Below are 27,305 nucleotides of genomic sequence, written 5' to 3' on the forward strand. Positions count from 1 at the left end.
TGTATTTTTAATAGAGATGGGGTTTCACCATGTTGGCCAGGATGGTCTTATCTCTTGACCTCATGATCCACCCGCCTCAGCCTCCCAAAGTGCTGGGATTACAGGCGTGAGCCACCACGCCTGGCCGTGAGTTCTTAATTTTGGTTATTGTATCTTGTTCTAGAATTTCCATTTGGTTCTTTCTTTATAGTTTCCAGTTCCTTAACCCTTTAAAGAAAGTTTATTAAGTATTTAAATCATATCTGATAACACCATCTAAATCCCTCTCTGTTTCCATTGTCCATTGTTTTACATTTTTTTCTTCTTATGTGCTCTATTGTTTTTGATTGAGTGCTAGACATTGTATATGAAAAAACTTTATGTCTAATTAAACGCATAAGATATTATGTCCTTTCTTCAAAGAGAATGCACATTGCTTTCGGCAGTGGCCAGGAGCAGTAGAATTCCTGCAACAACCTAGTCCATTTATGGAACTCATAGGATTTTAAACTGAACTTGGGCTCCTGTGAATGCTGACGTCTTTCTGGCTTATCTTTATTTCCAGGGTTTAGTCTTTTAGGGTTCTTCCTGTTGGCAGACCTAGACTCTGATATTTGCTCTCCTTCCCTAATAAGGTTGCCAAAAGCTTCACTCAGCTTGTAAGCTTCTCAGTCCCCCTTTTGAGAATCAGAGGAACTCCTTGGAGGAAAATGTACTCAAATATCAGGTTTATAAGTATGGATTTTACATTCTTCTGGATTGTATCTTCATTGCCTTGTTATTCTCCAGTGATTTCAAACACATTAAATATATTTTATTCTCTGTATTCAGTTATCTGGTTGAGAGACTTGGCAAACATCACCTAATTGTATGAGTTTGCTAAGGCTGCCATAACAAAAACCCATCAGTTAGGCAGCTTAAACAACAGATATTTATTTGATCACAGCTCTGGAGGCTGGAAGTCCAAGATGAAGGTGTTGACAGTTTTGACTTCTTCTGAGGCCCCTCTCCGTGGCCTGTACAGGTCACCTTCTCACTGTTCTCACAGCACTATCTTTTTGCATGTGCTCTGGTGTCTCTGAATGTCCACATTTGACACTAGTCAAACTGGATTAGGGCACACACCATCAGCCTTATTTTAACTTAATTACCTCTTTAAAGACCCTATCTCTAAATACACTCACATTTGGAGATAGTGGGGGTTATATCTTCAACATATAAATGTTGAGAAGACACAATTTAGCCTACAATACTAGCCTACCATTAATGGGGAGAAGTCCCTTACTTGAAATGCAAAGGAGGTATTGTGTCACCCTCATTGATTTAATTCCATTTTCACAAAACGACTTCTGTGTGTGTGTGTGTGTGTGTGTGTGTGTAGTGCAAGAAGAGAAAAGTATTGCAATTCCTGTGACTATAACTTCTCAGGGTTTCTGTACTCATAAACATTCCTTCTATGTAAGCACATATTCGTCAAATTTTTGGCAAGATTGACAAATTTGCATAGAGAAAATGAATTCCATCAAGGCAATTTAATTCATTTCTAAACTTTGTGTACCATTTTAGAAAACATGTTTTTATGAAATTATTCTATTTGATTTTTTCCATTTAAATATTTGTCAAAGGTTGAATTCATTGATTCACTTTTTGCCCATATCGAGTTTTACTGATTAGAGCTTCTGCATCATGGATGCTCTGTGCAACGATAATTTTTGAAGAGGCAGCCCTATTTTCCTTCAGGTAACCTGGGAAGCTTTAAAATTGTTTTGAAATTTGATTCTTCTGCTTGTTTTTAGCCAACAGCAAACTTTACCATGTTCAATTTTTATTATTGTCAGTTTTCTTTTTATTTCCTTCAACGATTTAATAAAAGGCTTTGAATAACTAAAGGGAAGACAGAGAGTTTTTATTAACTTCTTAAATAATCCAGGAAAAGTATTGAACAATTTTATGAGACAGAGTACTGAGAAAGAAAGAAAAATACAGAGAAAATGGGAAAAGAGATGGAGGAAGACTGGGGAAGAGAGAGAAAAGGGAGTGAGGTGACAATATTGAGTCTAAACTGTTAGGTAAAAAGCCGTCCTTCAACTGAAACCAGTTCCAAATCACCTTTCTGTATGTCATGAACATATGCATTTAAATAGCTTTGTGGTCGTCAGCAAAGAGACCCTCCACCAATCTTAACTAATTTTGAGATCCTGCTAATCTCTCTGTAGTAGCAGCAGTTTCAGATGACATGCTATGATGGTTTTTTTTTTTAACTGGAAAAATCAGATATACTTCATTCTTACTTTTTCAATCTTGAATTAGCTACACTGAAATGTGTAGAAATGGGGGTATCTCCATGTTTCCCAAGTTCCCACCTTCTCTGGATGCAAATTCACCGGCTCCTAGACTCACACTTTCGCCTACAGACTTGAGTCCCTTCAAAGGATGCTCCAGGCATGTCTGGATTGTGTAGCATGGGCCCAAACCCAGTTCTGCCAGCCTTCTGGACAGTTGCTTTTTGTCATCTGTTGCTTCTCTGCTGTGTTTAGCTGGCTCTATTCTTCACAGGACTCCTCCTTCCCACCAGGCATATCTCCCTCGCTTGGGACACCCATTTGCCAACAGGTCCGTGGACAACTGGGTATTTGCAAGTCCACAGCCACCAGGAGACCAGGGATGCCCCAAATTCCATGATAAAGGGGGGGCTCCAACTTCCCTGTGTTTGTAAGTTATACATGGTTAGTAAGTATCAAAGCAGCAAGATAGCTAACATTTATTGGGTTTAACATATGCATATTTTATACATATTGTCACATTTAATGCTCATTTGAAAAACCAGTTGACATCCACTGAGCCCCTCCTCACTGACAACTGAATGCTTGGTTCCTGGCACAGCTGCTTGTCTGGAGACAAGTGCCCCGGAAGACTGCAGTCCTTCTTGCATCTGGGCTTCTGGGCACCTGCCCACCAACGTGCTAGTGCATTTCCCAGCTAGGGTCGCAGCTTCAACTGAAGCTCTGATGCCCACTCCAGTGAAAGCTGTGAGACTGAAGAAAAGCTAACAGCTCACTTCATATTAAACCCTTCACTTTGGAACACAGAACGCTCACGGATGGGAGGTTCTCTGTTAATAGACACAAAAGGTGCCCCAGGGTTGCTCACATGAGTGCTGAACAGCGTCCCTAAGTCAGAGATGTCCATCCAGGAACAGTGGGGATGTCCTGGTGCTATTTGATTCCATGGCACCTCTTTTCTTTTTTCCTGAGAGTTTTGTCTATTTTTAAAATTAAAATTAAAATGATTTGTGTCAAGATTGCTGTAACTTTTGTGTCCCCTGCGAGATTTCAGATACTATGATCCATTGCAAAACTCAGGAGATTAAGATCTGATTCAAAGTGTGAATGACAAAAAAGAAAATTTGAGATGTCAAAAATAATCCTTATGGCTTATTTAGATGTAATTAAATTGCTAAACCAATATATTTCAAGCTTTACACTGGTTGCCAAACACTATCATGATGAATGTTGGCATCCTTGGTGAATTTTTCTTTTCACAGCATTTTTTTTTTTAATTTAAGGAAAAGAAAATCACTGCAGAATATAGCACAGTTACATTATGGCTGATTGGAAGGAACTAAAAGGCTATGTGGAGACTTTGGGGTCTACACCGCTCTGCACCTGTGCTTTGAGGATAGGTTCGATTTTCAATGGCCAATGTTAATGGCCCCTTTATCACATTTTACCTGAAGAATAAATAAAAAAAAATTAGATTTGATTTGACTAGTTCAGAACACACAAGGCGTGATAGAGTTTGATGTCTGTGAGGGCTTTTCTCTAATACCTCAAGCTATTTGGGATATGACCAGGGACCTCCAAATCTTCTATATTTTAGGGGGAGGTGGAATAACTATCTCAAGAAACTTGGTTCTTTAGAAGTTCCCCGTTTTAGAAGCCCTTCTCATCACTTACATTCTCTTTATCTATCCCCCGGCATCTTCGTGTGTGTGTCTGTTATACATGACACTTTCTGTGTCTATCCATTACTGCATTAAGTACACTGTTGCTATATTATCCACTGTCATGCTTCTCTCTCCCAGCACATTGTCTTTGTGAGCAGGGGCTGTTTTTATTAATTTTATGATTCTAGTATCTAACCAGAGATTGACACGTAGCATGCAGTCAGTCTGTGTTGAATACGTGATTCAAAAAATGCCTGCTGAACAAGCATATGAATCTATCTTTTTCTAAGGAAAAATATTTGAATTTACTCACAAAAGATATCCTGTTCTTAATACTTGGACCTCTTCCACACTGTATGTGCATTCATTCAGCAAATGTTTATCAAACTCTTACTAAGCACCAGACAAAATGCTAGAAGCTGGCACCAAGGCGATGGAGAGGTCTTTGGTGCTGACTCTGGCAAGAGCAGTTTGCATCTTGTGGTCAAGACAATAGCCACGACACACAAACTGTCTGCATGGACATGTGAGCACACGGTGAGTAAATGGAGACAGTGAGTTTGCAAGATGCTCGGAATGCATTTGGATAAGAGCAGAAGAAGGGAGCTTGGGTAGTGGCTATAGAAAGCATGAAGTCAGGAGTGGTTTTTATTTATTGTGAAGTGGGAGAAATTAGAACTTATTTAAACTGTGTTGGAAATGAGGAAACAGTGCACATGTGTAGATTTTACCTACTATTTCTATGTTTCCTATGCAACAGGAAACTTGATAAAATGCAGAGATTTAGGGTAGAGTTAGGCATGGATTTAAAGATGTGTGGGTAATGTTGATTTTTCTTTTTTTTTTTTTTCTGAGACAGGATCTCACTCTGTTGCCCAGGCTGGAGTGCAGTGGAACAATCAGGGCTCACTGCAAACTCTGCCTCTTGGGTTCAGGTGATCCTTCCACTCAGCCTCCTGAGTAGTTGGGACCACAGATAAACCCACCACATCCAACTATTTTTTTTTTTTTTTGTATATTTTTGTAGAGATGGGGTTTTGCCATGTTGCCTGGGCTGGTCCTGAACTCCTGGACTCATGCAATACACTCACCTTGGTCTCCCAAAGTGCTGGGATTACAGGCATGAGCCACTGCAACAGGCCCAATATCAATGTCTTAAAATTATTTCTGTGATAAATAGGATAACAGACTAGAATGATTATGAGTACAAAGTCTGGCTGATAGAGGGCAGGACAAAGGTAAAAGACTGTCCATACAATGACTGACTTTTTCCTCAGGGAAGTAGAACCTCTGATAAGAATAGGAGTGAAGACAGCTGAATCTGGAGACCACTGAATAAATACATTGAAAAGACCAATAAATACACTGAAAAGACAATAGGCCAAGGGAATTTAGAATATTAGCAAGAGTGTCTTAATTGAAAAGCCACATAATCCTGCTTAGATTGGGAAAGTGAGCTCAGATAAAGGGGACTAAAAGAAAGGGACGGGGTGGAAAATGGACGGGCACCTCTGGGAAAAATGAATAGCTGTGTGGTCATCACAAAGCTGGAAGGACAGGTAAGTGTGACCAGAGCATGGCATTTCAGCAAAGGTGAATTTTGATCTGGTGTTTGACTATGAGAATCAGTGGATGAAGTCACGTTCAAGAGCAAGTAAATGTAAATGGGGTGAAGAGAACAAGGAACTGAGGTCAAGCTGTTGGAGGAGTTATCAGCATGGAAATTGAGCTCATTCAACCTTGTGACTGGACTTGTAGTAGTGAATGTGTCTATGAAAGAGAAGTCCAGGCCAACCACTCATGAAAAGGAGGGACTGAGCAGTAGGGACACAGTGGTGAGAAGGAGGTGGATTGAGCCATACACCATGTTGCCAGAGGAGCAGAGTGTTCCCAGGAGGGCAGAGAAGCCATGCCTAGATGTGACACTACCGAATAAAGTAGACAACTCCATGTTTTCTTCCTAAAGTAAGTAGGTGGGTGCAGTAGACTGAACTGTGTCTCCCTAATTCATACACTGAAACCTTAACCCCCAATGGGATGGTATTTGGAGATGGGTCTGCAGGAGGATGGGCTCCTGGTTGGCCTTTGCTAATCCAGGTCTCCCTGACCCTGCTTGTAGTTCTCAGGATAACTGTGGAATGAGCATCTGAGATGAGGAGGAACTGTCTGAAACAGCCTGGGCTCTGTCCTTTCTCCTAGAATGGGATGTCCTGGGTTGCTTTGGCTCAGTGAGCCCAATTCCCCAGGGTATAAAACCCAGGACAAGAAGATGGATATCTGCTGCCAGGTCCCCCAGCTGCTGTCCAAGTGGGGCACATGCAAGTGTTACTGCATCCACCCTGGGGGGCTCCCCTGAGGCTTGGGGGCACAGCCAGCCATGGATTGTAGGCTGCTATTATTCTTGCTGCCTGTGTGTGAGTGATAAATGTGCTTTGCCTGATGAGCTGCATGAATATTCTGCATGAATATGGGTACATAAACCCATTGCCCAGAGTATGAGTCATACCTGACTCATACTCTGGGCAATGGGTTTATGTACAGCCGTCTCCCAGATCTGGTGAGGCATTTAGAGTCTTGCCAGAACTGAGGCTCTGACTGTAAACATCATCTGAAAAGGTGTTTAGAGACCTGCTAGATCCAGAAGCCTCAGCAGAAACTAGAAAGGTGTTTTGAGTCCTCCCCTGGGATTTATACCTGGTGGACAGTGAGTCCCTCCTAGGACTTGATACCAGTGCATAGTGTATTTCTGCTTCCAGGATCCTTTGGGAGATAGCTAGGTTTACATGAAGCCATGAGGCTGGGCTTCCATGATGGAATTAGTGCCCTTAAAAAAAGAGACACCAGAGCCAGGTGCGGTGGCTCACGTCTGTAATCCCAGCACTTTGGGAGGCTGAGGAGGGGGTGAATCACCTGAGGTCAGGAGTTTGAGACCATCCTGGCCAACATGGTGAAACCCTGCCTCTACTAAAAATACAAAAAATCAGCTGGGTGTGGTGGTGCGTGCCTGTAGTCCCAGCTACTTGGGAGGCTGCAGCAAAAGAATCACTTGAACCCAGGAGGTGGAGGTTGCAGTGAGCCGAGATCACGCCACTGCACTCTAGCCTGGTGACAGAGCAAGATTCTGTCTTAAAAAAAAAAAAAAAAAAAGAAGAGACACCAGAGAACTTTAACCAAATGGGTGGGAACCTTGATTGATGTTGGACTTCCAGCCTCCATGGCTTTGAGAAAATAAGTATCCGTTGTTGAAGTCACTCAGTTTATGCCTGTTGTTTAGCCACTCAGGCTATTTTCTATGATGGTTCGATCTGGCTGATACAATGCATGAGCTTTGTATTGCAGCATCTCCAAGACAATTATTTGTGGAATCTTAATTGATAGCTCAGTTGTTTCATAATGCTACAGGGCCTCTGAGAAGGAGTAGGGAACCCTGGATTCTTAGGTTATGTTCATGTTGAGTGCGCCGTGCCCACCAGTTACCTGTCAAGCTACATACTCACTGGTTGCACTAACTCTGTTCTATAAATAGCAAGGCGGAAAGAGAGAGGGAAGAAGAGCAATTAGGAGAGGAAAGGGAAAAAACAATTATCGTGGAGTCAGAATAACTAGCTCCAGTCTCAGGTGCACTGTGATCCACCCTTCCCAGCTGTTATGAAAAATAATACTCACCACCCACCTACATTGCAGGTCGTTGTGAAAGTGTATTAGAAATAATGACTTTGCTCTTCTCTGATAAAGGGGTTGTGTTTGCACAAAAACGATATTAGCTTAATCATGGTAAAATTGGTTTTTGCTTTCAACAAGGCCAGAATTGTTAAAGGTAGGAAAGTTTGTGTGGAATAAATTATGCAATTAAGTTCCTCTTAACATGACTGAAAAGAACCCGATTTATACCTCCAGAATGGAATAGGCAGACTCTGGAAATAAATCCCTGAGCCACAAGATGCTGTTCTATTTTTGCAAGATGCACAGATAGCTGGAGCTCTGTGGGGCTGCCTGTGAGACACTCATTTGAAGGCTCTCTTCTCACTGTCTGAGGAGGGGGCAGAGAAAAAGCACCAAGCCTTTCAAAATGACTGCTCTCTCCTTTCCCTAGGGCTTTTCCCCTGGAACACCGCTTGTGCTGATTTTTGGGTAAAACTTAAAGCAGCTTAACTGGCATGTCCCGCAGCTGCTCAGGTAAAGCCCTAGGCAGACATGAAGTCAACCATCATTAGCAGTCGGGATCTGAAGAAAGCCTTCTGCAAAAATATCCCTTTCCATCTGCCATGATCTGGGGATGCTTTGAACGAGACCTTCCCTCCAGCAGGTGGCTGGTAAATTGCTCATCTTTACCTGAGAAGACAGCAGTTTGGCTTAAAAGTCTTTCTGAATTTCTCTCGCTCCATTGTCCCTGAGGAGCTTTAGGAAGGAACTCCATTCCATAGAGAAGACTGAGTTTTTGCCTTCAAGGAGTGTGCAGTATCTGAGGAAATCACGTACACATGATTGCAAGTACCCCTCATTTATATTTTGATTGTCTTTAGGTCAAGGACCATGTCATAAAACTCTGGGACCCTGCAGAGCCCGCAGCTTGGCCTGGCAGGGAGCATGTCCTGCAATGCTCTTGCTTATTTGGTCCCCAACACCTTCTATCTTATCTTCCACTGTTTCACTCCAGCCTTAGAGCTGTGCTGGAGTGGATTCTTCTGCTGGAAACGTCCTTTCCCCGGATGTCTTTAGGATTCACTCTCTCTGCTCCTTCAGGCTTTTGTTTAAAGGTCACCTTGTCTAACGTTTAAAGTTACAACTTGTGCTCCAGCACCAGCTTCATCCCTCCCGTCTCATTTCCGTGTTACTTAGCACTTTAGACCATACGACATAATTTACTTTTTATATCTTTCATTTATTGACTATCTCCCCCATCAGAATGCAAGCTCCATAAGACAGGAGACTTTCCCTCTTCTGTTTATTGGTGTGTCTCACCCATCTAGAACAGTGCCCAGCACAATGTAGGCCCCAATAAACATCTGTCGAATACATGGATGAGCAAATGAATGCGTCTATATCTATATTGATAAGGAAACTATTTTAACAGATTTTAATTTTCACAGCAACTCTGTGGGATGGTTTCTATGAGCTCGGTTTTTCAGATTAGGAAACAGAGTCTGAGGTCAGTGCTTGCCCCCAAACAAGCTGATATCAATGGTAGGGCTTAGAGTTAAACTTTTATCTTTGTATTTTCAAAAAGTGAGTTTGAAACCAGGTTATTAGGACATTTTTGTTTGTTTGAATGTGTCTAATTTATAGAGTTTAAATATGAAAAAAGGAAGCAAGTTTTGGTAGCTAATAAAAATCCATGGCCTACAGTGAGTTTTTAATTCTATTGCTGCTAGAATTCTGATGTTTCCATTTCAGATTCAAAGCATTTTTATATATTTTCTAGACCAGAGGCCCCCTCCCTCACTTGGTGAAGTCAACCTGCTCTTCAGAATATTATCTGTTCTCTCCAACAAACAAAAGAAATATGAAGGCCCATTTTCAACAATTAAGCCAAAAGAAATATTCACACGTATTTAGGGAATCCATAAATAATTCACTAGTTTTAGTCTTTTTAAAAATAATTCTGCCTTTATGGAAATTAAGTAATTACCAAATGTCAAATAGATCTTTGCATAGTTCATGGTAGATTTATTTTTACTAATTGCTGCATCTTCTGAAAGGCTCCTACCAAACGCATTTTCTACTAAATTACCTAAAAGTAAAGTTTGTTTGGACAATATCTACATTTTGTATTTTTCAAAGAAACAATTTACACCTAAGCTTAACTCTTGTAAATTGTTAAAAATCGCCTAGGTTGTTTGTTTTACAATGGCCTAGAGCCTCTGGAAAATACTCTTGAAAACACGGATGACCTTTTCAGCAGCACAGAGGGACAGCACCAGGTGCAAACCCAAAGTCTGCTCACTTAAAGCCAGCGCGCTTCGCTGAACGCGAGTCTCAATTATCTTCCTCTGAATCGCTCAGGTCGGCAAACTAAAGAGGCCTGCAAAGCTTGGGAATTGGTTGGTCCAAGCATAACAATAGAGATTCAGGAAACTCTGAGAAGGGTGGTTCTGAAGCATAACATACTGAGAAGCAATTAAAGTAGAATGAAATGTTGGCGTCTCAACAAGGAGATGCAAAAATAAGTGAACAAATGTCCTGCTGGGGAGATGGGAAGGTGTGGTTCCATGGCACTTAGCTATGTGTTTGTCATGGAGCCCGTTCCTTCTGCAAGCTCTGATTTGGTATTCCAACATGTGAAGCAGAGACATGGTGAAGAATTGTTTCATTTCTCCTTCCCTCCCTTCCTCTCTCCCTGGCTTCGTCTCCCTCTCCTTCCCTTCCTTTCTTCTCTGCATTTTTTCTTTGTTTTGTCTGTCTTTGCTTTTTCTTTCCTTCCCCTTTTTTCCTTCTAGAATAAGGTATTTTATATACTCAGGCTTCAAAAATTACCTTGTTATTCGCCATCCACTGATAACAGGGCTTATGGAAGATGAACATAGGGTTATATCAGCTTCCAGATTCTGCCTGCAGTGTATTCTGTTTGCACTATATCAAGAAAGTTCTGCTTCACATAGGTAAGTAGTTACTTACATACGCAATCATACGGTAGGTCCCCTCAGCTTAAGTCAGCACACATCACACACATCCATGTACCCCGCAAGAAGAGCTGCAGACGTCCCAAATCAATGTTCTGTTTCAAGAGTTCAGAGTGGAGATAGAGGTAGAAAGAAAACACCTGTAGTTCAAACAAAAATAAATTAATATGGTGATATGAGAGCAGAAATGCACTTGGCATTCCCCAATGTGTGAGCACAGGACATAATACACTCCAGCTTGCCACTCAAGTGTGGCTGTGTGTTAGTTTACCATTAAGAAGTTAAAATATCTTGTAAATATACAAATAAGTGATTGAAGAAATAAATAAATGAGGAGAGTAGACAAGCCTTCCTTCCAAATAACAATTCCAATTTCTTCCAAATAAGAATTCCAAATAACAAATGTGGAAGGAATGAAGGAAATGGGAAAATCACCTTCAGACCTGCATAGTAATGATGTCACGGGCCAGAAACCCTGAAGAATAATAAATTCATGGCAAAGCTTTAAGGAGGAGCTGGGTACTTACATAGCCCCAAGCAACTCCTCCAAATACTTAAACAGTACTGGGATGGTTTCCACAGGGCCCCACACTCCTGTTACGCCTTCCATCAGAGAGTGGAGCTCAGTCTCCCCATACTGAGACCTGAGTGTGAGCTGAACTGGGTGACTCTGTGAACAGCGACTTCCCAGAATGAAGAAAGGAGAATGGTGACTCAGCAGAGTGAGGGAAGGGGAGGGTGACTCAGCAGAGTGAGAAAAGGGGGCAGTGACTTCACAGAGGGAAGGGGACAGTGACTTCACAGAGTGAGGGAAGGGGGCAGTGACTTCACAGAGTGAGGGAACGGGATGGTGACTTCACAGAGTGAGGGAAGGGATGGTGACTCACAGAGTGAGGGAAGGGACAGTGACTTCAGAGTGAGGGAAGGGGATGGTGACTTCACAGAGTGAGGGAAGGGGACAGTGACTTCACAGAGTGAGGGAAGGGACAGTGACTTCACAAAGTGAGGGAAGGGGACGGTGACTTCACAGAGTGAGGGAAGGGACAGTGACTTCACAAAGTGAGGGAAGGGACAGTGACTTCACAGAGTGAGGGAAGGGGACGGTGACTTCACAGAGGCAAGGGACGGTGACTTCACAGAGTGAGGGAAGGGGATGGTGACTTCACAGAGGGAAGGGATGGTGACTTCACAGAGAGAGGGAAGGGACGGTGACTTCACAGAGTGAGGGAAGGGGACGGTGACTTCACAGAGTCAGGGAAGGGACGGTGACTTCACAGAGTGAGGGAAGGGGAGCATGACTTCACAGAGTGAGGGAAGATTAAACAGGACAGAAGAGCTGGGGTGATGGATTTAGATGTGGGATCCTTGATTGGTCTCTGAGATATAAGAAGGACGTTAGTGAAAAAACAGATAAAATCCTCAAGTCTGCAGTTTGGGGCATGTGGAAATGTCAGTTTCTCAGGTTTGATAAAGGGACCCTGGTTACGTCAGTGTTAATATCAGGGAATCCTGGGGTATCAGCATAACCAGCTCTGTCCTATAATTTTTATTATTATTATTATTTTTTTTTCAGAAGGAGTCTTGCTCTGTTGCCCAGGCTGGAGTGCAGTGTCACAATCTCGGCTCACTGCAAGCTCCGCCTCCCGAGTTCACACCATTCTCCTACCTCAGCCTCCCGAGTAGCTAGGACTACAGGTGCCTGCCACTGCACCTGGCTGCTCTGCCCTATTATTTTTAACTCTTCCCTATACCTAAAAGTATTTCAAAATGAAAAGATTTAGAAATGATGTAGAAGCAAACAGTAGTAGAACTGCTGCTGCGTCCTCATAGAGCGTCTGTATTTAATAAAGTCTAGTTTATGATTTGCTGGGGTACCTGAAAGACCCTAGCCAGGTGTCAGAGAGGGTTGGATTTGAATTCTTATTAAAATCATTCTTTGTAACGGAAATTTGGGCAAGTTATTTGACTTCTAAACTAAAATACCTCATATGTAATTTTATTAAAGATTACTGTAAAGATTAAATGAGAAAAATATATAAAGCATTAAGTACATAAAAAGAATAGTTTCTTCTATCTCCTTATTTCTGTGTCTAAATGAAAACCAAAATATGCAGTTAATTATATGGGTATATTAGCCAAAAGAGATACGAAAACCTAGGTAGAAGAAAGGGACATTTAAATAATTTTAAAGCTATAATTTCTGATAAAGATCTATATCAAATACATCATTCTTTTTTCTTTCACTTGGTTTATTAAGTTCATCTAGGGTTTATCTACTCGAATGAAGTAAAATAAAATATTCAATTAGTACAGTGAATACAGGTGACCAGCCAGATGATACAAACGACAATCTGGTTTTTTCTCATTGGCTCCTTTTTCATACATAAAATTTTCCAAATAATTTGATTTTCTTATCAGTTTGACTTATGCAAATACAGACTTAACGTGGCTTACTTATGACTATATTGTATTTACAGTTGTTCCTAATGGCTTTCTAAGATATCTTTTTCTGTGTTTATTATTAGGGCCAATTCTTGAAATCATTTACTTCTTTCCACACTGACAGAATCCTGCATGTCTTCAATTTTCAGTTACTAACTTTTGAGAGAGGTTTTTCTATGACATAGGAAACATAGTTGACTTTTAATTATTTTACAGAGGCTTGACCTGGTCTTCAATGTCTTCCCTTTATATGTCTTATATTTTAAAATATAATAATAATCTCATTTGCATTTAATTAATTTTTTCTAATTTTTTTTTGTAGAATAAGTTTACGGCTGGGATTTCATGGCAAAAGGCTTAGCACATTTTGATCTTTTTTTTGTTTGTTTGTTTTTGAGACAGGGTCTCACTGTTGCCCTGCCTGGAGTGCAGTGGTGTGAACAGAGCAGGCTGTAGCTTCGACTTTCTGGACTCAGGTGATCCTCTCACCTCAGCCTCTCAAGTAGCTGGGACTAGAGGTGCGTGCCCCCTTGCTTGGCTAATTTTTTTAATTGTTATTTTTTCGTAGAGACAGGGTTTCACCATGTTGCCCAGCCTGGTTCAAACTCCTGGGCTCAAATAATCCTCCTGCCTCGGTCTCCCAAAGTGCTGGAATCACAGGCACGAGCTACTGCACCAGGGCTATTTTAAGTGGAAATGAGATCCAAGTTAATTCCAAGTTTATTTCCAAGGTCAAGGATTGAAGGATGATACGTGGTAAATTCACGTGAGAGTTGGATATGGCCTTTGGAAGGAGCTCTCACATGCCCCAGGAATAACTGGACATGTGGTAGGGACAGAGTGGTGTCAGTGACAGGAGTGAGCCCCAGGGAGAGAATCCTTTTTGTTTTAAACCACAGAAGACACTTCAGTAAGAGAAGGTAGAAACAAGAAGCAAGTGGGGGATTGACGTGCTTGGATCCCACAAACGAGTTTAAAAGTATTAGAAGCAGGCTAGACGTGGTGGCTCACCCTGTAATCCCAGCACTTTGGGTGGCCAAGGCGGGTGGATTACCTGAGGTCAGGAGTTCGAGGACGGCCTGGCCAACACGGAGAAACCCCATGTCTACTAATAAAATAAAATTAAATTAACTGGGTGTGGTGGCGCGCATCTGTAATTCCAGCTACTCAGAGGCTGAGGCATGAGAATCGCTTGAGCCCAAGCGGTGGAGGTTGCAGTGAGCCGGGATTGTGCCATTGCACTCCAGCCTGGGTGACAGAGTGAAACTCGGTCTCAAAAAAAAAGTATTAGAAGCAGATGCAAAATTCAGAATATGAAGCCAGGAGCCTGGAAAGCAAGAACGAGCGAGTTGATATGAAGTGGTGAGAGGCAGAAGCTGCTCAGGAGGACTGCTGTATTTCCCGGCAGCCTCTGCGTGAGCAGCAGCGGGGTAGGCGGCCGAGTGTCCCAGGCCACATACCTGTATTTCCCGGCAGCCTCTGCGTGGGCAGCAGCGGGGTAGGAGGCCGAGTCTCCCGGGCCACGGACCTGTATTTCCCGGCAGCCTCTGCGTGGGCAGCACCGGGGTAGGCGGCCGAGTCTCCCGGGCCACGGACCTGCATTTCCCGGCAGCCTCTGCGTGGGTAGCAGCGGGGTAGGCGGCTGAGTCTCCCGGGCCAGGGACCTGTATTTCCCGGCAACCTCTGCGTGGGTAGCAGCGGGATAGGCGGCTGAGTCTCCCGGGCCACGGACCTGTATTTCCCGGCAGCCTCTGCGTGGGTAGCAGCGGGATAGGCGGCTGAGTCTCCCGGGCCACAGACCTGTATTTCCCGGCAGCCTCTGCGTGGGTAGCAGCGGGATAGGCGGCTGAGTCTCCCGGGCCACAGACCTGTATTTCCCGGCAGCCTCTGCGTGGGTAGCAGCGGGATAGGCGGCTGAGTCTCCCGGGCCACGGACCTGTATTTCCCGGCAGCCTCTGTGTGGGCAGCAGCGCGGGCCACGGACCTGTATTTCCCGGCAGCCTCTGCGTGGGCAGCACCAGGGTAGGCGGCCGAGTCTCCCGGGCCACGGACCTGTATTTCCTGGCAGCCTCTGCGTGGGCAGCACCGGGGTAGGCGGCCGAGTCTCCCGGGCCACGGACCTGTATTTCCCGGCAGCCTCTGCGTGGGCAGCAGCGGGATAGGCGGCCGAGTCTCCCGGGCCACGGACCTGTATTTCCAGGCAGTCTCTGCAGTGGGCAGCAGCGGGGTAGGCGGCCAAGTCTCCCGGGCCACAGACCTGTATTTCCAGGCAGTGTCTGCAGTGGGCAGCAGCGGGATAGGCGGCCGAGTCTCCTGGGCCCCGGACGGGACAGATTGGATCACACCTGTCACAGCCACGCTCTGGAATAGCGAGGGCCCAGCGTCCCCAGGCCCAGGCTGAGGAGAATCCCCGCCACACTGTGTCCGGAATTGGTGGGTTCTTGGTCTCACTGACTTCAAGAATGAATCTGCGGACCCTCACGGTGAGTGTTACAGTTCTTAAAGGCGGTGCGTCCAGAGTTTGTTCCTTCTGATGTTCGGATGTGTTCGGAGTTGCTTCCTTCTGGTGGGTTTGTGGTCTCACTGGCTGAGGAGTGAAGCTGCGGGCCCTCGCAGCGAGTGTTACAGTTCTTAAGGCGGCGCGTCTGGAGCTGTTCGTTCCTTCCGGTGGGTTCATGGTCTTGCTGGCTCAGGAGTGAAGCTGCAGACCTTCGTGGTGTTACAGCTTTTAAAGTGGTACGTCTGGAGTTGCTCGTTCTTCCTGGTGGGTTCGTGGTCTCGCTAACTTCAGGAGTGAAGCTGCAGACCTTGGGGTGAGTGTTACAGCTCTTAAGGCGGCGTGTCTGGAGTTGTTTGTTCCTCCCTCTGGGTTCGTGGTCTCGCTGGTTTCAGGAGTGAAGCTGCAGACTGTTGAGGTGAGTGTTACAGCTCATAAAGGCAGTGTAGACCCAAAGAGTGAGCAGCAGCAAGATTTATTGCAAAGAGCAAAAGAACAATGCTTCCACACTGTGGAACCGGACCTGAGCAGGTTGCCATGGCTGTCTGGGGCAGCCTGCTTTTATTCTCTTACCTGGCCCCACCCACATCCTGCTGATTGGTCCATTTTACAGAGAGCTGATTGGTCTGTTTTGACAGGGTGCTGATTGGTGTGTTTACAATCCCTGAGCTAGACACAAAAGTTCTCCAGGTCCCCACTAGATTAGCCAGATACAGAGTGTCCGTTGGTGTATTTACAAACCCTGAGCTAGACACAGAGTGCTGATTGGTGCATTTACAAACCTTGAGCTAGATACAGAGTGCCGACTGGTGCATTCACAATCCCTTAGCTAGACATAAAGGTTCTCCAAGTCCCCATTACACTCAGGAGCCCAGCTGGCTTCACCCAGTGGATCCCACACCTGGCCCGCAGGTGGAGCTGCCTGCCAGTCCCACGCTGTGTGCCCGCACTCCTCAGCCCTTGGGCGGTTGATGGGATCGGGCGCCATAGAGCAGTGGGCAGCGCTCGTCAGGGAGGCTGGGGCCATGCAGGAGTGCACCGCAGGAGAGTTGGGGGGAGACTCAGGCATGGCAGGCTGCAGGTCCCAAGCCCTGCCCCACGGGGAGGCAGTCAAGGCCTGGTGAGAAATGGAGTGCAGTGCCGGTGGGCTAGCACTGCTGGGGGACCTGGTGCACCCTCTGCACCTGCTGGCCTGGGTGCTAAACCCCTCACTGCCCTGAGCCGGCAGGCCCGGCCGGCCGCTCCGAGTGAGGGGCCCGCCAAGCCCACGCCCACCCAGAACTCTAGCTGGCCCGCAAGCGCCACGTGTAGCCCTGGTTCCTGCCCGTGCCTCTCCCTCCACACCTCCTGGCAAGCCGAGGGAGCCGGCTCCGGCCTCGGCCAGCCCAGAGAAGGGCTCCCACAGTGCGGCGGCGGGCTGAAGGGCTCCTCAAGTGCGGCCAGAATGGGTGCCAACGCCGAAGAGGCACCAAGAGCGAGCGAGGGCTGCAAGGGCTGCCAGCATGCTGTCACCTCTCAACACCAGGCAGTTGCTGAGGCGGGAGGGAAACTATGCATGTTCTCTCAGGCTCCGTCCTTTCCAGGGCACAAAGCACCGGGAGCGGAGTGGGAGGTGGTTATGCGAGAGAGTCCTGCAGCAACGTGGTCAGGCTTCTCTTTCCAGACTGTGAGGTCCAAGGAGCTGTCTATAGAATTAGGGTGGGCTCAGGAGGCTTCAGGAAGCTGCGCAAAGAGGATCGCGTGCCCAAGGTGGAGTCACGGGAGTCAAAGATCTGTGGGGTCAATAGTGCCCTCGACCTTGTGTGGTTCCAAGGAGCAATCTTCTACATTACAACGCGGTCATTTAATATGTACTAAACTCAACACACAGCTGGCGGGCTGTCTGGTCAGAGATGCCTTTTCCCGTGTCTGGCAGTGGGCTGTACATGAAGGGCACTGTCGTTTCTCAGGGAAGGATGTTCTGATGAATCTCTTGGGCAGGCTGCGATTCCCCAGGTACCCCCTGACTTCTGCAGTGGAAGTGGCGCTTGGTGATGCACATGACCTGTGGGGACAGAAATGTTGGTTGTTGACAAATGTCATGTTCTGGGTGGAAGAATGCAGTGAACGGATGTTGACCAACTTTCGGTGGTGACGTAGGTAGACCAGCCATGTTACTTGTTGGACAAGATGGAAGCTCCATCAGTCACGGGTTTGAGAGTGAGGTGATGCCGTTTGCATTTGGGTGTGGGGAGATATCACCAGTGTCCTACTAAACTAAGACTTTAATTTTCTCTAATTGGAACTCAGGAGGCTGTATTGGGTGAGATAGAGAAGAACTTCCTTTCTGGAGAAGGTGGTGGTGGTATGGAGATGGGGACTGATGCAGGGAAGAGAGTTTGCCTGTTGATGTGAAATTCAATCCCTCAGGGCTGGTGGGTGTGGACACGGGTGTGGACACGGGAGGGGTGAGTGCTGTGCATAGCAGACTCTCAACGTCCGGAGCACTAGCTGGCTGAGGACCACACGGTCCGCTGCAGTAGAAAGCTGTCTCTCTGCTCTAAAGATGAGCACTGACATGGCAGGGCGGGGCCACACCTACAGATTATCAAGACCTCAGGAGTTCGGGTTTTTAAAAATGGAAATTCCCCCAATTAAAAAAAATGGCATATATTTCAATTAAAATACCGCATGGGCCAAAGAAAACACAACGGCCAGCCAGACCTGGTTCCTGTGCCACTGCTTTGCTGTCTGTGATGGTGAATATTCAGCGTCAACTTGATTGGATTGAAGGATGCAAAGTATTGATTCTGGGTGTGTCTGTGGGGGTGTTGCCAAAAGAGATTAACATTTAAGTCAGTGGGCTGGGAAAGGCAGACCCACCCTCAATCAGGGTGGGCACCATCTAATCAGCTGCCAGCATGGCTAGGATAAAAGCAGGCAGAGGAATGTGGAAGGACTGGACAGGCTGAGTCTTCTGGCCTCCATCTTTCTCCCGTGCTGGATGCTTCCTCCCCTTGAACACTGGACTCCGAGTTCTTCAGCTTTGGGCTCTTGAACTTACACCAGTGGTTTGCCAGGGGCTGTCGGGCCTTCAGCCACAGACTGAAGGCTGCACTGTCGGCTTCCCTACTTTAGAGGTCTTGGGACTCAAACTGGCTTCCTTACTCCTCAGCTTGCAGACGGCCTATTGTGGGACTTCACCTTGTGATCATGTGAGTCCATACTCCTTAATAAACTCCCTTCATATATACATCTATCCTATGAGTCCTGTCCCTCTAGAGAGTACTAATACACTGTCTCTGGGTGGAATCATCCAGTGATGTGGGCAACCCCATAGCTCTCAAGGTGCTGAGGTGGGCAGAGGCAGGAGCAGCACTGGGGACAGCTCTGTGGGCAGGAGCTTGGGGCTGTGTTCCATGGCTCTGCAGGCCTCTAGTGCCTGCCTATGGCCTAGTGCTGGCATCATTAGAACTCAGGCACCCGTAGGTTGAATGAAGAATAGGCAGCCACCAGAATTTGTCTGTAATGACCACCAGAGCTGGGAGGAGCCAAGCTTTCTCATGTCAGGAGATGAAGCCATGCACTGTGTTAGGGAGCTGAGGTTTGCATATTCACCCCTCCCAAATTCACGCAAAATTCCCAACACGGCAGTATTGAGAGGTGGGCCTTTAAGAGGTGATTGGATTATGAGGTGTCTGTCTTGAAGAATGGATTAATGCCTTCAAGGGTTAATGAATTAATCCTCTCATGGATTAGTGGGTAATCACAGGAGAGGGGCTGTGTCTCTACAGGAAGAGAAGAGAGCTGGGCCAGCATGCTCAGCACCTCACAGTGAGATGACCCCTCAGGACTCTGTGGAGAGCCCCCACCAGCAAGAGGGCCTTTGCCAGATGCGGCCACTTGACCCTGCACTTCACGGCCTTCGGAATTGGGAGAAATAAATTCATTTAAAAAAAAAATTACCCAGTTTCAGGTATTTTGTTATATGCAACAGATAACCAAACTGAGACATAGGATGTGTCCGGAGCTGAGTTGATACACTGGCTCAGAAGCATTTTTGAAAGTTCTGAGTGGCAGCATTTGCCAGTCTCCATGGTGTAAATGTGCCCACCATCGCTAACTCAGGCTGCCAGCGCGACGGCAGAGAATGGTGCTGGGAGGGGGTGCCACGCTGACCTCCCAGGAGCCTCTGTGAGCTGCTTCTACCAGTGCCCGGATGTGTTTGTCGGGATTCTGCGCCCTTTGAGTGTCTCGGGGCTCTCCTCGAGGCGCTGCCGGGCACTGCCGGGGCATGATTTCTTCGCAGGAACCAGGGGAGCAAAAGCAGGAGCGAGCTGCCTGTGAATAAAAAAAAGGAGGCCAGGTGCGGTGGCTCACGCCTGTAATCCCAGCACATTGGGAGGCCGTGGCGGGCGGATCACCTGAGGTCAGGAATTCGTAGACCAGCCTGGCCAACAGGGTGAAACCCCATCTCTACTAAAAACACAAAAAATTAGCCAGGCGTGGTGGCGCGCGCCTGTAATTCCAGCTACTCCTGAGGCTGAGGCAGGAGAATGGCTTGAACCCAGGAGGCGGAGCTTGTAGTGAGCCGAGATCGCGCCACTGCACTCCAGCCTGGGTGACAGAGCAAGACTGTCTCAAAAAAAAAAAAAAAAAAGAGGAAAGTCAGGAAAGGAGAATCCAGGCAAATATCTGAAAGACTCGTAATTTTTTTACACTGTCCTTCCCAAATCCATGCCCACCTGGGACCTCGGAGTGTGACCTTTTTTGGAAACAGGGTCTTTGTCGATCCCATTAGTTAAATTAAGATGAGGTCACACTGGATTAGGGTGGCTCTTAATCCAATGCTGGGTATCCTTGTGAGAATGTCACATCTTAAAGGGAAGAAATTCTTTACTCTAAAAAACAAAGTTGAGAAAAAAGGCTTTAAGAGCCCTTATAGAAGGCTACTGTAACTTGTACATATTATTAGCATCTTTGTGGAAAATTACTTTGGAGATCATGTGTGCTATATTTATACACCTCATTAGTAATATTTAAAATCTACTCAAACTCTTTTACTTTGTGCCCCTCTACGTTCCTTACAAATAGTTTCCCTGTTGTTCTTCCCACTTGAGTCTGGGCCAGTGAGCTTTGCGTCTCCTTTATGGTGTAGACACATCATTTTCATATGATGAAATTCATTATGATTCATTAAATTTGATCATAAAAAGAGCTTGGTATCCCCCTGGGGCAAGTTCATTAAAAGAATCTCTTTGGTTCCATTATGAATCATTTTCCCTTATCCAAAGGCAGCTCCGAAGATTTACCGCAGGCAGGAGGCCCCGCAAGACAGATTCAGGAATCCAGCAGCCAAAAACTGAAGCCGGCACTGAAATTTCTGAATAAAAATATCCCAGTGGGAGAGGGAGGGCCATGTGGCTGTCTAGTGGCGCTCTGTGCTTGGTGCCAACTGCATCTCTGAGGACTGACTGGCACAGAAGGTAATTATATCATTGCACGTTGTGCAGGGAAGCGCTGGGTGGAGAATCTGTGTGAGCTGCTCATGGTGGATCTTCCCGGTAGGTCAGAGGAAATCTGTTCCATTATCCATTGAAAGATTTTACATGCATAGCTTCTGAAAGCCACGGCTTGGAAGATAAACATTGAGACCTAAGACATTGCCTCTATATCCCCTTTTGCTTCCACCATTAGAGTGTCTCCATAGGAGTAGGAGCTTCCATTCCCTTGGCCTCTCCGGGCAGGTTAACTGAGGTGGGACATCCTCCTGGCTATCTGCAGGTGACTTGAGTAGCGATGGCAATCATGTCAATACTATTCATCTAAAAGCCACATGCAAACATAACAGGAAGAGAGGATTGGCTTGCAGAATACATTTCATAAGAGGGTTTCTTGGTGTCATTTGAATGCCTTTTCTGCAACCTGTCTCCACTCAAAAAATATCTGTAGTGCTGACCATATTTTAACACTTAGTGAAGAATGTGCCACTTGCTTCTTGCAAGAGAGTCACAGCTCTGAATCAGAAGGTTATTATTCATTCGATTTTGTAGCTCGGGGCTGCCAGCAGGATGGGGCCGTGCTGCCAGGGGTCGTCATATGGCAAGGGAAGGAGGGTGGGAGATGCTCTGACAGCCCCACAGCTGAGAAGGCAGCGCCAGGCCCCAGGGTGTAAGCCTGAGACCGCCTCCAAGAAGAGCCAAAGAAGGGGCTGGAAAGAACAACTAACTGGAAATAGAAAGGAGGTGTGTGTGTGCCTCAGCAGCTGCTCTCTGGAGAATCTCATCTCATCTCCCGCTCCTGGGATCCAGCTAAATCTGCAGGTGGGCTTTGGGGCCCCTGCACATGCTCTACAAACCCTACATTTACACACACGCATACATTTATTTATTTATCAATTTTTATTTTAATTTTTCTGAGACAGGTTCTCACTCTGTCACCCAGGCTGAAGTGCAGGGTGCAATCACAGCTCACTGCAGCTTCGACCTCCCAGACTCAAGGGATCCTGCCACCTCAGCCTCCAGAGTAACTGGGACTATAAGCATGTGCCATCACACCCGCCTAATTTATTTTTATTTTTTAATTTTTTTTTAAGAAATGGAGTCTCACTATGTTACCCAGGTTGGTCTTCAACTCCTGGGCTCAAGAGACACTCCTGCCTCAACCTCCCAAAGTGCTGGCATTATAGGCATGAGCCACCTTGCCTGGACCTGATATATGTGTTTTAAATAAACGTATTTGTTTCTTAACATTTTTAATCATTAAAAAACTTTAAGATTGCAAAATGAGAGGGGTTGGGGAAGAAGAGGAATAATTATCTTCGGTCCAATTAACTTTGATAGATGCTGTCACTATCATTCATTTGGCAGTTTGCATCTACTGCTTTTTAATGTGATTAAAAAATGTACTTTGTATTTTGAAACTGTAGCTACATGGGAGGAATAAGTTTTAGTGTTCTATAACACTGTAGGGTGAACATGGTCAACAATAATGTATATTTCTGAGAAACTAGAAAAGAAGATTTTAAATGTTATCACAAAGAAATGGTAAATGTTCTAGGTGATAAATATGCTAATTACCCTGGTTTGATAGTTATGCATTGTATGTTGCTCTGTAACCCATTAATACGCATCCTTATTATATGTCAACTAAAACTAAAAAGAAAAAATACTTTGTATTTTGGAATAATTACAGAGTAACAAGAAGTTGTAAAAATAATTCATAGAGCCCCTTCACCCACCTCCCCCATGATGTCATCGTCTGTCACAAGGTCAAAGTTCAAGGTCAAAGTACAAGCTCAAAGCCAGGATGTGGATATTGGTACACAAATGTTAGCTGGATCACACAGACCTAATTCAGCGCTTACCAGTTTTTACATGCATTCGACTGTGTGTGTGTGTGTGTGTGTGTGTGTGTGTGTGTGTGTAATGTCTGGCAGTCTTATCCCATGCTGGATTCCCATAACCACCATCACAATCAAAATGCACACCTGTTCCAGCCCCACTAGAAACCCCTCGAGCTGGCCTTTCATGTTTGCCCACCAAGCCCCAGTCCCTGTCCCTGGGCAACTATGAATCTGTTCTCCATCTCTACTGTCATTTTGAGAATGTTTATAAATGGAATCACACAATATGGAACCTTCTGAGGTTGACATTTTTCACCAGGCCTGATGCCCTGTAGATCCATCTGGGTTGCAGCGTGGGTCACGAGTCTGTTCCTCTTTATTGCTAAAATAGCAGTTTGCTCTGTGGATGAACCATGGTTTGTAGAACCTTTCACTCACTGCAGGAAATTTATGTTGTTCCAGTTTTTTTTTTTGCTGTTACAAAGAAAGCTGCCTTAAGTATTCATGCACAGCTTTTCTGTGTGAGTTAGTTTTAATTTTCTGGCATCAATGCCCTGGAATACCCTTGCTGGGTTACATGGCAGGCATATGCCTGGAGTTGCAAACAACTGCCAACCTATTTTCCAGAATAGCTGCGCCATTTTCATTCCCAGCAGCCATGCATGAGTAATTTCATTTCTCCACATCCTCACAAGCACTGGGTGTTATGACCATCTTTTATTTTACATGTCCTGATAGGAGTGTCATGCTACTGCATTCTGCTTTTTAGTCGCACACCCCAATGGCTAATGCTGTTGGACATCTTTCCATGGGGCTATTTACCATCTGTGTCTCCCTTTCAGTGAAATGTTCCCTAAGTGGGTTGCTTGTTTTTTTAATGTTGAGATTTGTGAGTTCTTTTTAGATTCTAGATACAACGTCTTTGTCAGATATGAGGTCTGCAAATGATATTTTCCAATCTGTAGCTTGTCTTTTCATCCAGTTAACAGGGAATTTTAGAGCACAGAATTTTACATTTTGATGAAGCCTACTATCTTCTTTTTTCTTTTGGTTCATGTGTTTGGCGTCATATGTCTCTGAACTCTTTGCCTGGACTTAGTTCCTGAAGATTGCCTTCTATTTTTTCTTCTAAAAGTTTTGCAGTTTTTATTTTATATTTATATTTGTAATCTATTTTTAAATAATGTTTTTACAGTATAAGTTTCAGTCCAAGGTTTGTTTTTTGTTGTTGTTGTTGTTGTTTGCTTTTATCTTATATATGTAATAGCTCCAGCACCATTTAAAAAATTTGTGTTAAAAGACACATACTATAAAATTTACCATGTCAAGCATTTTTAACTATACAGTTCAGGGGCATTAATTACATTCACGTTGTGCAACCAGCACCACCATCCACCTCCAGAACTTTTTTATCTTTCCAGACTGAAACTTGGTACCCACTAAACAATAATTCCCAGTTTCCCATCCCCCCCATTCTTTGGTAACCACATTTATACTTTCTGTTGCTATGAATTCAACAAATCTAGATGCCTCATAGGAATAGAATCATGTCATATTGTTCCTTTTGTGACTGGTTTATTTCATTTAGCGTAATGTCCTCAAGATTCACCCATGCTGTATAATGTGTCAGAATTTATTTCATTTTTAAGGCTGAATAGTATTTCCTTGTACATGTAGACCACATTTTGTTTACACAAAAAAAAAAAAAAAAAAAACTGAAAGCAGGACCTTGAAGAGGTGTTTGCATACCCATGTTCATGGCAGTGTCATTCACAGTAGCCAAGAGGTGAAAGCCATCCCAATGTCTGCTATCACTTTTTATTTTTGGAAAAACTATCCTCCCTCCACTAAATTGCTTCTGCTCTTTTGACAAAAATCCATTTGGTATATTTGTGTTGTTCTATTTCTGGGGTTTCTGCTCTGTTCCCTTGGGCCATGTGTCTGTCCCTCCACCCATATCATAGTCTTGATTGTGGCCACTGCAGAATAAGTCTTGAGGTCAAGCAAAGTGCGTCCTTCCATTTTTTTTCCCCAAAATTATTTGAATTGTTCCAGTTTTTTCATCTTTCCATATAAACTTTGGTATAAACTCGTCATTGTCTACCAAGCCTTGTGCTGGGATTTTTATAAGAATTGAGGGGATCAATCTGGGGAGAAATGGCATCTTTCCCACATTAAACCTTCCAATCCTTGAACACAGCATGGGTTTTTTAATTCATTTAGATATTCTTTGACTTATAATAATGCGCTTTCTAAGATTATACACAGCTTTTTGTCTGTTTGTTTTTGTAAAGATAGGCTGCAATTCAGGAAATCCTCAGCAAGAGACAAAAAAAAATGAAATTGTGTCCAGTGATGTGTTGATGGCAGCTCACACAGACTCACGAGGGCCAACTACGTGTATCTCCTCCCCGCCTTGAGTTCAGCGATGGCACCTTGGTAGGGGGAACTGGCAATAGTGGACAAATGGTGGACAAATGCCAAAGCCCACCATACAAGTGGACAAATTCCATGAAGCAGGCTGTCTTCCTTCCTTCTTGCCCTTCCCCTTCCCCTCCCCTCCCTTCCCCTCCCCTCCCTCCCTCCCTCCCTCCCTTCCTTCCTTCCTTCCTTCCTTCCTTCCTTCCTTCCTTCCTTCCTTCCTTCCTTCCTGCTTTCCTTCCTTCCGTCTCTCACCCTTCTGTCTCCCTTCCCCTCTCTTTCTTTGAAGGGGGTTGTTAAACACCCACCTGCATACCCCTGACTATATCTAATTCATGGCTCTCCTATGAAGAAGAGTGAGCCCATGGTGAGGGGCAGCATGAAGAGAGGTTGATTCATGGGCATAAATATATGCAGCTAAGGAAGGGCTAACACCTAGTGCTCCCTAGATCAGTAGGGTGACTATAGTTTACAATCATCTATTGTACATTTCAAAATTGTTAGAAGGTAATCATTTAAATGCTTCTAACATAAATAAAAGACAAACATTTAGGCTGCTGGATATTAATTACACTGATTTGATCTTTCCATGTGATATGAATGTATGTGCCCTGAAAATATGTGCATCTCTTATGTATCAATATAAACAATTAGCAAATGATAAATAAGAACAATCCCTTGTGTCTATGCCCTGGTTGTTTCTGGAGCTGGTGTTCCCGCTGTCAACACCCGTCTTCCTGGTCATCACATTTGCTTTCTTATCTAGCACTGAACGATGGATCTACCCATTTGTCAGAATAAAAATGTGGCTTGGAGTGCAAAAGAGGGGAAAATAAAATAAAAGTTCCAAACCAACCAACCAAACAAAAAACAAGGAATGTGTAAGAGACTGAATTTAGGCATATCCCTTTGGTGGAAAATCATGTGAGATTCACATGATGGATTAATTTAAATCAAATAGTCTGCCTAGCATTTAGCCAGTATTAAGTTGGGATTTCTTGTATTTGCCTTATATTTGCATTGCAAGTGGCAATTTGTTAAAAAAGAAAAAATAAAACGATTACAATTTGAAAAAAGACAAATCAGTTTCTAGTAAAGCTGTAGCCATGATTACCCATCCTCTCCCTCTTCAAATACAACCTTAACCATAGCCCTACAGATGGCCAGATGTGATCCTGTTGGCTAAAATGAGATCTTTGTATATTAACCTCTGTTGAGCTCTATGGTCATTTAGGCTGCACATTTTTATTCCAGTGGGGAGTCTGGCAATGGAGAAAGGCTCACTGGAAAGCCTCCCTTGTTCAGGGAGAGAAGTTAAGCCACTCTCCTGGCTCCCTGGGCTGGAGCATGTGGGCCTGACAGGACTCACTAGGCCAGGTTACCCCATGGTTTGGGATCAGGCCACCTGCATTTGAACCCAGGCTCTGATGCTCGCCCAGTCTTTGACCTCAATAAGTCTCTCTATTCTGTTTTATTAAGCTACTTTTTAGTATTATGACAATGATGCTATTATTCCAAAGTATGTTGACAGTTTTTAAAACATTGGAAAAGACCAATAGAATACCCTGAACCCTTCCTTCAAGCAATCAGAGATAGCAACTCTTCATGTTTGAGTGTAAAACTTCCAGTCTTCTCTTTCTATGCCAGGATATAATTATTTAACTGCATTGTTTTCTTCTTTATTGATGTTTTCCCCAGAAATACGAGCTTATATTTTTCAGTTAACTTCCTGTTGTGAATATTTTTATTTGTCATAAAATCATGTTTCTGTGAACCCTGGGAGATTCAGTAATAGTTGCAAATATGTGAAGTGATAGGCAAAAGACAATGAACACCTTCTATCCATATTTCTGAGAATAAAATAACAAGAGCTGAGTTAAAACATAATAGAAAAGGTGACCACAAGATTTTGGTAAATAATTCACTGAGGAGGCTGGGATTATGTTTAACACACAACAGGTATCTGGATTCAAATCCTTAAAAGCGAGAGCATACTAAACAGCTTCTGAGGAGCTAGGAGGGTGCGGAATCTTTGGAAGTGTTTGTTAGGAGAGATGATGATGACGGAAACCAGTC

At 44.6% G+C, this 27,305-nt stretch overlaps 1 protein-coding gene and 1 long non-coding RNA gene across 2 annotated transcripts in view; one reads left to right on the forward strand and one right to left on the reverse strand.

The window, feature by feature from the left end:
- Positions 1–1,867: 1,867 nt before the first annotated feature.
- LOC129525150 (uncharacterized) lies at positions 1,868–16,023 on the reverse strand. The gene is made up of 3 exons (XM_055353930.1): positions 14,448–16,023; positions 10,541–10,685; positions 1,868–2,683 (listed from the first exon to the last, which is right to left on the reverse strand). Exons 1-2 carry the CDS (start codon positions 15,662–15,664, stop codon positions 10,646–10,648), a joined length of 1,257 nt encoding a protein of 418 aa, XP_055209905.1. The 5' UTR covers positions 15,665–16,023; the 3' UTR covers positions 1,868–2,683; positions 10,541–10,645.
- LOC129525153 (uncharacterized) overlaps positions 15,400–27,305 on the forward strand; it is a 432,112-nt gene continuing 420,206 nt past the window's right edge. Inside the window, exon 1 of the long non-coding RNA XR_008669252.2 lies at positions 15,400–15,470. This is a non-coding gene — a long non-coding RNA (uncharacterized lncRNA). The remainder of the gene's footprint in view (positions 15,471–27,305) is intronic.

This window comes from Gorilla gorilla, chromosome 8 (assembly GCF_029281585.2).
Source record: "Gorilla gorilla gorilla isolate KB3781 chromosome 8, NHGRI_mGorGor1-v2.1_pri, whole genome shotgun sequence".
Taxonomy (NCBI): Eukaryota; Metazoa; Chordata; class Mammalia; order Primates; family Hominidae; genus Gorilla; species Gorilla gorilla.